General features: G+C 42.1%; 1 protein-coding gene across 1 annotated transcript in view; it reads right to left on the bottom strand.

Moving 5' to 3' along the window:
* PGAP1 (post-GPI attachment to proteins inositol deacylase 1) overlaps positions 1-13,827 on the bottom strand; it is a 278,399-nt gene that overhangs the window by 225,560 nt on the left and 39,012 nt on the right. Inside the window, exon 6 of the mRNA XM_082261304.1 lies at positions 7,963-8,018. Coding sequence (XP_082117430.1) covers positions 7,963-8,018 — 56 coding nt within the window. The remainder of the gene's footprint in view (positions 1-7,962; positions 8,019-13,827) is intronic.

Genomic DNA, 13,827 nt, shown 5'->3' on the forward strand with positions numbered 1-13,827 from the left:
ACTATGTGAGCCTTCACTTCCCTGTCAGGCATGTATCTCCTCTGACAGGGAAGTGAAGGCTCACATAGTTATAGTTATTAGCAGCCGCTCCCCCCGCCCGGTGTCAGGTCAGTTCTCATTCACACACAGTCCCGCTGACAGGGAAGGATCACATAGTTATATCTATTAGCGGCCGCTCGCCCCGCCCTCCCGCCCAGTGTATCACTTCATTCATACACAGATCGTAGTAGTGACATCACCGGGAGGCGGGCCGCCGGCCAGAGGCGCTTCTTTTGAATGGACACCTGAGGAGGGACGCTGAGCCAGAGGGGGGGAGGGTGTACTGCCGAGGGGGGACACTGAGGCAGTGGGGGGGGGGGGATGGGGGAGAGCTGAGGCAGCTTACCAATGGTATTTGTATTATGAAGCATGGGGGGTTAATATATTGTCACTGCAGGTCACTGATGCATTTGTGACCGACCAGTGGCAGTTAATTAACCCCTTTGTGCTGCATTAGTGCAACCAGTATCAGTGTTAATTAACACTGGTTGAGCTGATACTGGTTGCACTAATGCAGCACAAAGGGGTTAATTAACTGCCACTGGTCGGTCACTAATAGATGAGTGACCAGCAGTGACAATACATTAACCCCCTCATGCTGCATAATACAAATACCATTGGTAATTAAATTAACCTCTTGCCAACCCATCACAGTACATATACTGTGACAGGGTGGCAGCGACAGGTGTACGTCGCTACCTGTTTTTGGTGTATGCCCCTCTTCTATCTATTTTAAATTTGTTTGGGGGAAAAAGTCATTTTCAGCTTCGGTTTTCGGCCAAGGGCATCCTGCATTTTCGGTTTCGGTTTCGGCCCAGAATTTTCATTTCGGTGCATCCCTAGTATTAACCGTCACTATGAGTAAAAAACAGATACTTAATGGTTTGGATTGCTTCAAGTTGGACAGTAATATTTGTTAACAATATCTCTACTGAACTATGAAGATTTAATCCCACTTTACACTGTGTATTCTATGTATTTTAAGGAAGGAGACACACAGACTGTCCTTGGCAGGCTTGTCCTATTGTCTGTTTTGAGATGGAATGTGTATTGTGTTAAAAGTCTACCTGTCCCATTGTTAAATGTTAATGACCTCACATTGTTCTGTCCAAATGGCTAGATAATTAGTTTAGGTTAATTCTGTTTCTGTATACAATTTCATCTGCATATGGTAATGTAATCATTCAACCCCTGACCTGTGTGTAGTAATTTGATGAGGAGGGGGATGTGCTCATGTGTGTATAAATTGAGTGGGCGTCTGTTCAATAAACAGTCTGTTTTTACCCCTTCATGAAGACTCGACTCACGTTTGGTGGAACCTGCTACAAGGGATCGCTATGCTCTTTATACTCCCTTGGATAATCACTAAGCTCTTGTAAGAGCTTGTTCCTGCTTCACTCTCTGGGGAAAGAGAGGTTCACCCACGGGAAGCCTGGAGCCTTGTCGTAGGTCCAGGGTGGGTAGGAGACGGCGAGACCCCAACCAAGCTGTGGCGGTTTGTGGGGTCTGAGGTGGTTATAATGTCTGGTGGAGTGCTTGGAGCCCTCGGGAAGCACTAGGAGCATCCGTCAACGGAGGTACCCAGTCGGGGTGCCGGTTGATCCGTTACAAGAGATTTTTACATTTCAACAATAAAATCCAAGGCACTTTTTTTTTACTCTAGCTTCAAGCAAATGTTAACTCCTGATATAAATAATTTGTGTGGATAAATCCCTAGTCCACTTCACTGGAAGACTTGACATCAAACAATACCTCTCTAGTAAACGGGTCAAATATGGGGTAAAATTCCTCAAGGCATGCAACAGGGCCACAGGTTATACCTATGATTTCAAAATTGATGAAGGAAATGACAGCCAGCTAACCCCCCCCCTGGGTGTCCTAGAACTTAGAACTGCTGTTCGGGAAGAGTTACAACCTGTATGTAGATAATTTCTACACGAGTCTCCCACTATTCCGCCATATCTATCTGAAGCAATCTGCGGCCGCAATGGCTTCCTACAGTGATTGGTCACCACGAAACTGAAACAGGTAAAAAGCCAGTTCGCGGAATGAAGAGGTACTAGCACTAAAGTGGAGAGATAAAATAGACGTGTATATCCTTTCCACAATACATTATGATACCTCAAGCCAAAATGCATACATGACTATATTTGATTCATGGGAGGGTGTGGATATGACTAACCAGATGTTGCAGCCCTACTTGTCCACCAGGAAATTACAGTTTTGGTATAAAAAAAAGTTACCATTTACGTGTTTCAGCCCTTCTCTATCTGAGTGGCCATGCTCCTGAACAAATTCGCTCCAATTCATTGACCAGTAAAGGAATTTGCTGTGACACCGATACTACTGTCCCCAATATCACTCCTAGCCAGGCCTCTGTATTGGAGAGTGCTAACAGATCTATCCCACATTACTAAACTATTAGTGAAGTGAAGATATTTTTTCAATTTCCGCTATCTGCTATTTCTGTTTATGACCTGGACTGTTTATCGACCATGCCTCTCGCTTCAACTACCACATTTATGCCTTCCACGTAAATTGATTTCGGCCTGTTAAATGACCATGCTTTTTGCTTGCCTCCTGAATTGATTGTTTGCCCTGCCACTGTATTAGTGGGATTCAAGACAACACAAGGGTCTTACATATGTGAGGGGCTCCAGCATAAGTTTTCCGAGTAGAGAAAACTTTTTGGGCTTTCCTCGGGTTTTGTAATTCTCGGATTAGGTTCTGGAGACCCGGAGGCTTCAAAGCAATTTGGCTGGGAAGAACCCTCTACACCTGTCCTCGGGTCTTATCTGACTGAGGCCCTAAGGCTTATAAATCTGCCTGCTGCCTTCTGACCCTGGCATGCCTCTGCCTGCCACCTGAGCTGCCACTGTCTCTGCCTGCCTCCTGAACTGCTCATGCTCCTGCCTGTCACCTGAACTGCCTGCTTATAGACCATGTTCTTGGCTACTGCTAGGACCAATACTTTGGCAGAGATGTATAGTAACGAAGTAGAACTACTTAAGTACTGTACTTAAGTACCGAAATGAGGTATCTGTACTTTACTAAAGTAGAATTTTTTTCTCCTACTTCTACTTTTACTTCACTACATTTTTTCGATGATTTCGATACTTCTACTCCGATATTTTTTTTTTGTGCTGCATCGTTACTCGTTACTTTTCTCTGCCTTTCCCTTTTTCTTTTTTGTTTGGTTTCCCTCCTTACTGCTCTCTCCTACTCTTTCAATTATCCTCCCTATTCTGCCTTCCCATCTCCCCTCCCCTTTTCTATAGGAAGGCAAAGGTAAAGATACCCCCCTTTTTCATGGGTACCTGGTCTCTGGCCATTTGGGTAGCGTTGTTCCGCTCCAGGCTTCCGCTGGGCCGGCGTGGAATGCTCCCACATGCGCCTCTCGGCGCTCTGACATGTGTGGCGGCCTTCGGCCACTCCACTCCTCCCCTCCTTGTCTCCATTCGCTGACGTCTCAGCGCTGGGAGGTGGGGATTCCGGCGGCTGCGCAGTAGAGGCACGTGCGCATGCGCAGTGCGATCGAGGCACTGGCGGCCATCTTGGTTAAGGGAAACATGGGGGGGTCTCTGATGTAACTTAACGGGGGGGCTTTGTGTGGGCGGTCTCTGATGTAAGGGGGCTCAGTGTGGGGGGTCTCTGATGTAAGGGGGGTCTCTGATGTAAGGGGGGCTCTGTGTGGGAGGGCTCTGATGTAAGGGGAGCTCTGTGTGGAGGGGCTCTGATGTAGGGGGAGCTCTGTGGGGGGCTCTATGGGGGGGCTCTGATGTAAGGGGGGCTCTGTGGGGATGGTCTCTGATGTAAGGGGGCTCTGTGTTGGGGTCTCTGGATGTAAGGGGGGCTTTGTGTGAGGGGTCTCTAAAGTAAGGGGGCTTTGTGTGGGGGGTCTCTGATGTAAGGGGGGCTCTGTGTGGGGGGTCTCTGATGTAAAGGGGGCTTTGTGTGGGGGGGTCTTTGATGTAAAGGGGCTCTGTGTGGGGGGTCTCTGATGTAAGGGGGTCTCTAATGTAAGGGGGGCTAAGTTTGTAGTGATCATAAAAAAGAAAAGTCAAATGAAGTGCAAAAAAAGTGCAAGAAACAATGTGCAGGGCGCTGGTGGGGGCGCCACAGGATCAGCTCGCACAGGGCGCTTGAACACCTAAGGCCGGCCCTGGTTGGGAGGTTCTTTCCCATTAACAGCAGATATGAAATTATATTCATCTTGTTTTGTCACATATATATATATTTGAAGATTCACAATATTTTGAACTTTTTATTGACTTAGATTTCATACACTCTTCCTTTATTTCATTATTGGAATATATTGTTGTATATCACATTGGTTTATATATGATTTTGCGCACCAATAAGCTGTGGAGAAAAAAAACATGCAGGGAAGAGAAGGAGGGATGCTTCAAAAGGGCAAGGGAGGGACATACTTTATCTGTTTTTTGTTTACAAAAAGTTACAGCCTAAGGAATTGTGATTGTCCTTTAGGTTAATCATTTGAATAAATCATTTGAAATAATAAAAAACAATATGATGTTCAAACTTTTGACTTCTTTCTTTAATAACTACATAACACAGTACTTCTACTTCTACTTTCAGTACTTGAGTAGAATTTTTTTTTCAAAACTACTGGTACTTTTTACTTTTAGTACTTAAGTAGCAATTTTTTTGAAAAAACTACTTGCAATACTTAAGTGAAAAAAATGTTGAATACTTTAGTACTTCCACTTAAGTAACTTTTTCTGCGAGCACTTCCACTTCTACTTAAGTCACTTATTGATCGAGCACTTGTACTTTTACTCAAGTAGAAATTTTGAGTACTTTATACAAGTCTGTACTTTGGCATATCTCTGACTGCTGCCTGGGCAATTAATTTGGCTGTTGTGGACCACATCTCTGCCTGATGTCTGGACCAATGTTTTGCCTGTGCTGGGATAGTATTCCTGGCTGCTGCCTGGACGACTACTTTTGCTGTTGCTGACCATGTCCATGCCTGCTGCCCGGACCAGTGCTCTCCTGTGTGGACAACTGCAGGACTGAAACCACAGGTAATTCTTTTTTCCCTCTTTACTCAGCAGAATGTATTTTGGTGTGTAATTCTTGATATGTACGTGCTATGTGTTAGAAGCCTGAAGATGCTACTTGGGTTTTGGGCCTCACCATACTAGGGAGGAGTAGCAGAATGTATTTTAGGGTGTCATTCTTCATACGTACATGCTATGTGTTAGAAGCCTGAAGATGCTACCTTGATGTTGGGCCTAGCCATATTAAGAAGGAGTAGCAGAACATATTTTAGGGTGTCATTCTTGGTAAGTACATGCTATGTGTTAGAAAGATTTTAAAAATTGATAACTTTGCAGAAAAAAAAATAAGTTTTAATTTTTTTCCCCTACATTTTCCAAAAACTTGAGGGAAAAAAAAAAGACATGTTCAAAAGACTCATTAGGTCACCTAGAATATACATTGGGATGTTTGCTTTCAAAAATGGGGCCATTTTGTGGGTCTATCTATTGTCCCGATGCTCCAGGGCCTTCAAAAGTGTGATAGGTAGTCAGGAAATTAGATGTGTAGATTATGCCTTTAGAACGCCTGAAGGTGCTACTTGGATGTTGGGCCTATGTATGTGGCTAGGCTGTGGAAAAGTCTCACATGTGGTATCGCCATACTCCGTAGCAGCAGCAGAATATATTTTGAGGTGTAATTGCAAGTATGCCTATGCCATGTGTGAGAAATAACTTGTTACTATGACAATTTTGTGGGAAAAGAAAAAAAAATAAATTTCTTCATTTTCTAAATAATTGTGGGCAAAAAATTGCAACTTAACTCTTGATAAATACCTTGGACTGTCTTTTTTACAAAAGGGGGTCATTTGGGGGGTATTGGTACTGTCCTGACATTTTAGGGCCTCAAAAAATAAGATAGGCCATCAGTACATCAGGATTGATAAATTTTTAGGGATACGTAGCATAGCTTGTCGACACAAATTTCCAATTATCATACACCTATCAGGATTTTTTTTTTTACCAAAGGCATAGCAGAATACATTCTGGCCTACGTTTATGACAAAATTATATTTTATTGAATGTTTTCAAATATTTGAAAATATTTTCGCTCTTTTTTCACTCATGTCGCAAAAAAAAATTAATCGAGTGGTGACTAATACCACACAAAGAAAGCTCAGGGGAGAGGCTGTAACTGCTGGAACATGTTACATGTTCCATCCTAGACACTGGTCGAACATGTAACATGTTCCAAAAGGTGAACTTCTCCTTCAAAATAAAAAGTGTTTAATACTTAAAAAAATAACTTATGCCGCCACCACATTTAAGAGTTTAGGATAGTGTAAGGAGTAACGGTGCCTCCCTTTGGAATATATCACTGTATAGTGTAGAGCTGCCTTCAATTTAAGTACAACAAACTTAAATGTAAGATAAATAATGTTATGAGGCGCTGCTACTTATACAAGAGTACACAAAATATCATAAAATATAGTGAAGTACAAGATAGGCACTGTTTACAATCAGAGTGCTTCACCCACTGTGACGGAGTGAGACAATAGATAAATACAAGTAGAATGAATGGTGAAGGGTAAAAATAAATGTAAATCTAAATATTGCCAGTAACAAATCGTGCTATCTAAAACAGTACAAGGACTCCACCTTCTGTGGTAAAGTGCAGCAATAAATCAATCAACAAAATACAAATAGACATCCAGATAAAATGCTGATGACAAACTGCAAGTTTGACAATATGTGCTGAATAAAGAAAGTGCACAGTAGCAAAATAGTAGCAAAATTGTAAAAAAGAGCAAAACTGGTACCATGCAAATAACAAATGGCTGATGACAGTAAAGTGCTCTGTGCAGTATCAAAAAATTGGAATGAATAACCTTGAACAATCAGCCTTGAAGATACGGGCCAAACAAAAAAATATAAATGCAAAAATAAATACAGTAATTAAACAATTAAGTAAATAATGTCCATAAAACTGTAGGTAGGGTGATATCAAAAATGATTGTGCTGTATTTCTTCCCTTGAAGCGGTTCAGTGGTGAATCAAATCTCTGATCCTTCACCCAGTAAGTAGTGGCCACTTACCAGAAGCACTCAGGCCTCTGGGACCTAAAGTGCCTGCAGAGCTCCTTTGTCTTTAATGGGGACCACTTCCTCCTAAGTGATAATCAGGGGTACCTCTCTCTCCATTAGATCTCAAGAAGATAACGGGGAAAGAAATCTCATGGTGTAGTATGTTTTATTAACAGATAACAGAGATAAGGGTAAAAAACACACATTTTTAAGTGCCTCAAATGGCACTTGCTGAAAGCATATAACCGCGTGTATAACCAGGAACCGAAGTAGTAGGTTCGGCTTGCGTTCCACGCTCTGACCAGCCGCAAACCAGAAGTGATGTCGTACTGGACCCTAAATGCATTTCGCCCGGATATGGCGTCATCAGGAAGTTTGTGATTGGGTTTGTACTTAGATTTATCTATTGTCTCACTCTGTCACAGTGGGTAAAGCTCTCTGATTGTAACCAGTGCCTATCTTGTACTTCACTATATTTTATGATATTTTGTGTACTCTTGTATAAGTAGCAGTGCCTCATAACATTATTTACATTTAAGAGTTTGTGAGCTGCAATATAGTACTTTTTTTTTTCCGGTTTAATACCGCTTTAAGGATACCAGTGGACCATGAACAAGGAACAGGAATATCACCCATGCAAAGAAATAACAGGTTGCCCATACTGGTCGGTCACAAGGAATCAATGCTACCTTAAAGTTGTTTTTGCGTTTTTCTAGTTTTACTAGTTATTTAAAAAAAATTAGCCTGGAATTCTACTTTGCAAGATTAGACCGAAAAGTGCCTTTTATAGCCATTTAAAGAAATGAAGACCACCTGCAGACAAAAAACACGCAACTTACGTCAGTAACAGAGTGCTTCCAGTTTCTTGTTTCAACTAAAACCCATGTTGAGGACACTAAAAAATAAAAAAGTACATTTAAAGTAAGATTGAAAACAACATTCTAACTAACAGTTTATTGAAACAAATTATCCATTCACACACCTGAAAAAATGTTAACACATCAGTACAGTGACATCACTAATCATGAAACATGTACACAGTGGTCATGTGCTATATAACTAACCAACCTTAAGCAATATAATCAGAATGAGTAGGAAAATTAAAGAATAGAGTCACAGAAAAGTAACAGGAAAGTCGTGGAGAAAGAATAGAGTGAAGGTTGCTACTGAGCTTTTGTAAGAACCCTAATAACAGAATCAAGGAAAAAAGTAAAAGGGATGATGAAGTTCTGCACTTAGTTGTTCTAGATCATGGATTGAGCGAACTTTACTTTGCACAGCAATGAATTGTAATTTTTTTAGCCACTAGTAATTTACCTTAACCCCTTCCCACTGACTGTACACATATACACAGTCTCACAAAAGTGGGCCTTTATCAGTGGAGCTGCATATATGTGTATCTGTGTTTGTGTAAGGAATGCACTGTACAGCATGCTCCCAGCGCAGAGACCCTGTTCCCAATCACCTTATAGCTGTGATAGGGGTGGACTATACAATGACTAATCAATGTGGTAGCCAGAGGTTGTGTTTTTTTTTTCTCCTCTTGAATGAAGACAAATAAACATTGTATTACATACAAATTAAATTATATAAAAAATACATTGTATACATGCAAGATACATTAAAAAACAACAACAACAACCACTTTGAAGTGGTTCACCGGGGTTTTGGCTGAAGCTATCAGCCATAACCCCGGTATTGTTTTTTTACAGCCAGCGGCTGGCTCTCTCATGAGTGGCTCATGAGCCCATGGAACACTTTTAGAAGCGGCGGGAGGGGACATCCTCCACTTCCTGTCGCTTGACGGTGTCTCTTGGGCTTACCGTTTCCGTCGGCCCGCCCGAGAAACAATCCGAACGGTGCCACCAGCTGGTCCCAGAAGCGATCAAAGAGTAGACCATTTTTGATTGCCACTATGGCCTTGGAGGACCAGAGCAATGTCATGACGTCACTTCTGGTCTAGGGTGGAAGTAAACTTTTTTGGGCTTTTTTTTTTTTTGATCTTTTGCTTTTAAATGGTAAAGCAGAGATTCGGGGTCTTTTTGGCCCCAGATCTCTTCATAAATAGGACCTTTCATCCTTATTTCTATTACAAGGGATGTTTACATTCCTTGTAATAGGAGTAAAAGTGATATTAAAAAAAAAAAAAAATTAAAGGGAATAGTGACAAAATAAAAACTGAAAGCACCCCTATGGTTAAAAAGTCGCCTATGGAGATTTTTAAGTAACGTAGTTTGTCGCTATTCCACAAGCATGCACAATTTTACTAAGCATAAGACCATCTTTTACATTTTACAAAACGATCGGGGTATATATTGTGTTTATTATTTATTTTTTTTCCCAAAAATTGCATTTGGAAAACCGCTGCTCAAATACCATACGACATAAAAAATTGCAACAATAGCCATTTTATTCCCTAGGGTCTCTGCAAAAAAAAAAAAATAAATAAAAAAGGATAATGTTTAGGTTTTATCAAGACATACGGATTTAAAACTTGTAAATGAAAGTGCCAGAAAATACCTGGTCTTAAAGTAGATAATACGTTGCATCTTTCTCCTCGCTAGGGTGTATGGGATTGTGATAAGGGTTTGTGAACAGTGCTAGCAGATGCGGTGGCATTGGGGATGGCATGCTGTGGTGGGTGGGTGACTGTGACTTGTAACAACCTCCCTCTCTCTGCAGGCTGCTGTTGCCACAAAACCTCTCATACACCCTACACACACACACCCCCCAACCACTAACACTCATCACATGACAGAACCAATCAAACTTTTCCCTTCATCACAGCTCCATAGCAAGAGTGATTTTTTGTCCATGCACACATTCCCAGCAGGCTACCATATCAACATGGCAGTGAGACTTGCACATGCACAGCAGTGACCCGTCTAAGGCCACTACTGTGCAGATCTCCCTGCTATACAGATTACATTATAATATGGCAGTGAAATCCTGCACAAGTGCTCGCCACTACGTTGATTACATAACAATACTATAGTGGATAAAGATAAATTAGATCCTCAATTTAAGGACAAAATTAATAGATATTAATATTTTTCACCACAGCCACTACACAAAGCATTGCGACCTCAGACTGTGTACACCCCCGTTCGATGCTAGAGGTGGTATTGGGGGGGGGGTTAAAGTGCAGCTCAACCACATGTATGCAGCACCACGGAAGCAGGAGGCATATCTCTGCAACAGCACATATGCAGTGGATATAAAAAGTCTACACATCCCTGTTAAAATGTCAGGTTTCTGTGATGTAAAAAAATGAGACACAGATAAATCATTTCTGAACTTTTTCCACCTTTAATGTGACCTATAAAGTGTACAACTCAAGTGTAAAATTCAGTAAAAATAAAAAAACTAAAATAATGTGGTTGCATCAGAGTGCACACCCTCTTATAACTGGGAATGTAGCTGTGTTCAGAATTAACATTTTTAGGATGACATTTTTACAGTGGCATGTAGACTTTTTATATCCACTGTATGTGCTATGGTGGCAGGAACTGGTTAATCTTTGAAGACTGCCCTTTAGAACAATTTTATTTTTTTTTTTAAACAAAAACAACCAGTTCATAGTAATGTCACTGTTGGTTCATATTTTCTCCACTTGATGATGACTGTCTTCACTGTATTTCATGCTATATCTAATGCCTTGGAGATTCTTTTGTACCCTTCTCCTGACTGATACCTTTTAACAATGATATCCTTCTGATGCTTTGGAAGCTCTCTGTGGACCATGGCTTTTGCTGTAGGATGCGACTAAGAAAATGTCAGGAAAGACCTACTAGAACAGCTGAACTTTATTTGGGGTTAATCAGAGGCACTTTAAATGAGAGCAGGTGTATACTGACTCCTATTTAACATGAGTTTGAATGTGATTGCTTAATTCTAAACACAGCTACATCCCCAGTTATAGGAGGGTTTGCACACTTATGCAACCACATTATTTTAGCTTAATTTTACTTCTCCCCCCTAAAAGATTTCAGTATGTTTTTCATTTGAGTTGCACAGTTTATAGGTCACATTAAAGGTGGAAAAAGTTTGAAAATTATTTATCTTTTTCTCATTTTTACATCACAGAAACCTGACATTTTTACAGTGGCGTGTAGACTTTTTATATCCACTGTATGTGCTATGGTGGCAGGAACGGGTTAATCTTTGAAGACTGCCCTTTAGAACCAAAATTTTTTTTTAAACAAAACAACCCTTTTTTATTATTGTATTTTTAGGATATACACTGACATATGGATTAGGTTGCTCAGTACGTAGAAAGGAAGGATATAATAGAAAATATATCCCTTTAGTTCTAGACAATGCAAATTGCTACATTATTTGTAGACAGCAAAAAAATAAATATATAAATTCAGAATAGAGAGGATGTGCATATATGGTCTATTGATTAAATGGAAAGCTAAGATCCAGAGAGGGACAACATCCTAAAGAAATGATCTGCCATGGATCCAATATGTATGTTTACTGAATAAGCAACTCACAGCATTTAGACTGACATTAACTTCTCGTTTCTAAAGAGAACATAAAAAACATAAAAAGGAATAAAAGTGTATGTATGTCAATATTTAATCCCATATCACTGTATGTTGCGATCATTAAGATGCCGATCTAAACATTTTTTTTAAACTAGCGACACTCCCTACTGCTGCTACTGCTTGTGGAAAGGAGTTCTAAAACCTCACCGCTCTGACAGTAAAGAACTCTCCACCCCATTCTGACAGTAAAGAACCTGCCACCCTGTTTAACTGCTTTATTACAGGATACTTTTCAGCTTTCATCACTGTCACACTTTCAATGACAATTGCCTGGTCATGCAACATTGTACCCAAATTAAATCTTTATCATTTTTTCACAGAGAAAAGACAGAAAATTTGAAATAACGGAATTTTTGTAAAATCTTACCTGTAAAATTCCTTTCTCTGAGTCCTCCGACAGTCGCCGCCTCTTCATATTCGTCACATATGGGGTATTAGACTTTGCTCCGAAGGAGTAGCTAGGCAACAGAATATGTTAACAATAAAGCTTTAACATATCCCACCCTCAAGGGGTGGTCCCCTCAGTCAATACCCTCCTACTTCCTGCAACCATATCTCAGTTTTAGTGGAATAGCAGTAGAGTATACATTCAAACCCCAAAAGAGGGGCGGGGGCGGCGACTGTCGGAGGACTCAGAGAAAGGAATTTTACAGGTAAGATTTTACAAAAATTCCGTTTTCTCTTACGTCCTCCGACAGTCGCCGCCTCTTCATATTCGTCACATATGGGGACGTCCCAAAGCAGTGCAAACATGAGGGGTGGGAAACGCATCCGCGCCGAAAGGCAACGCAGTCTCCACATCAAAGAAAGGAACCGTACCAAAGGAAGGAAACCAGCTGGGCAACAGCAAAAATAAGTGCTCAACAGGAGCAACAACCCAGGAAAAGACAAAAAAAAACCAGGGGATACAAAAAACTATCCCAACAGCCAGGAGTCCCCAACAAGGGACCCTATGGAACAGCCGCACTAAGAACCTTGCGGCCAAAGGAAGCATCCGCCGATGCCTGAACATCTACTTTGTAGAATTTTGTGAAAGTGTGTACGGTCGACCAAGTCGCCGCCTTACACACCTGGGCTACAGAAGCCCCATGACGGCAGGCCCAAGACGTACTCAGAGATCTAGTAGAGTGCGCCTTCACAGGCACAGGGGGAACCTTCTCCTGCAAGGCATAGGCCTGTTCAATGGTCTGCCTGATCCATTTGGCGATGGTAGAGGCCGAAGCCGCCATGCCCTTCCGAGGACCCTCTGGAAGAACAAACAAGGAGTCCGTCCTACGAAAAGACTCAGTCGATTTAAGGTAAACCCTTATCGCCCGAACAACATCCAGAGAGTGCAATCTCACCTCCTTTGGATGTTTAGGCTTCGTGCACAACGAAGGCAAAACAATATCCTCGTTAAGATGGAATTCCGAAACTCGTTTCGGCAGAAAAGAAGGATTAGGTCGCAAGACCACCTTATCCAAATGAACAACCAGGTACGGAGACTTGCAGGACAAAGCCGCCAGTTCCGACACTCTGCGAGCCGAAGTGATCGCCACCAAAAAGGCGACCTTTTTGGACAACATAGACAACGAGATCTCCCTGATCTGTTCAAAAGGAGCACGTTGTAACACAGACAGAACGAGATTCAAGTCCCAAGGGGGCAAAGGATCCCTCCTAGGAGGAACCAGATGCCGCACACCCTGAATAAAAGTGCCAACCAAGGAGTTGGAAGCCACGGGACGTTGAAACAGAACGGCCAGCGCAGACACCTGACCCTTTATCGTAGCCAGCGCCAAACGCTGATCGACACCCGTCTGAAGGAAAGACAGCACACGGGAAACCGAGTACGTGCGGGGTGAAAACCCCCTGGACTCACACCAGGCAAAATAGGCCTTCCAAGTACGGCAATAAACCTTCCCCGAGGAAGACTTCCTCGCGTTGATCAAAGTATGAACGACCTCCGGAGAGAGACCCTTCTCCTTCAGGACCTCGGTCTCAACAGCCAGGCCGTCAAAGCCAGCGACTGTAAAGCAGGATGGTAAATCGGTCCTTGAGACAGTAGATCGTCTCGAAGAGGCAGACGCCAAGGGGCGTCGACCGCCAGATTCACGAGGTCTGCGTACCAGGACCGGCGAGGCCAGTCCGGTGCCACAAGAATCACCGTGCTGC

The sequence above is a fragment of the Pelophylax lessonae genome (assembly GCF_965119305.1).
Source record: "Pelophylax lessonae genome assembly, chromosome: 6".
NCBI lineage: Eukaryota > Metazoa > Chordata > Amphibia > Anura > Ranidae > Pelophylax > Pelophylax lessonae.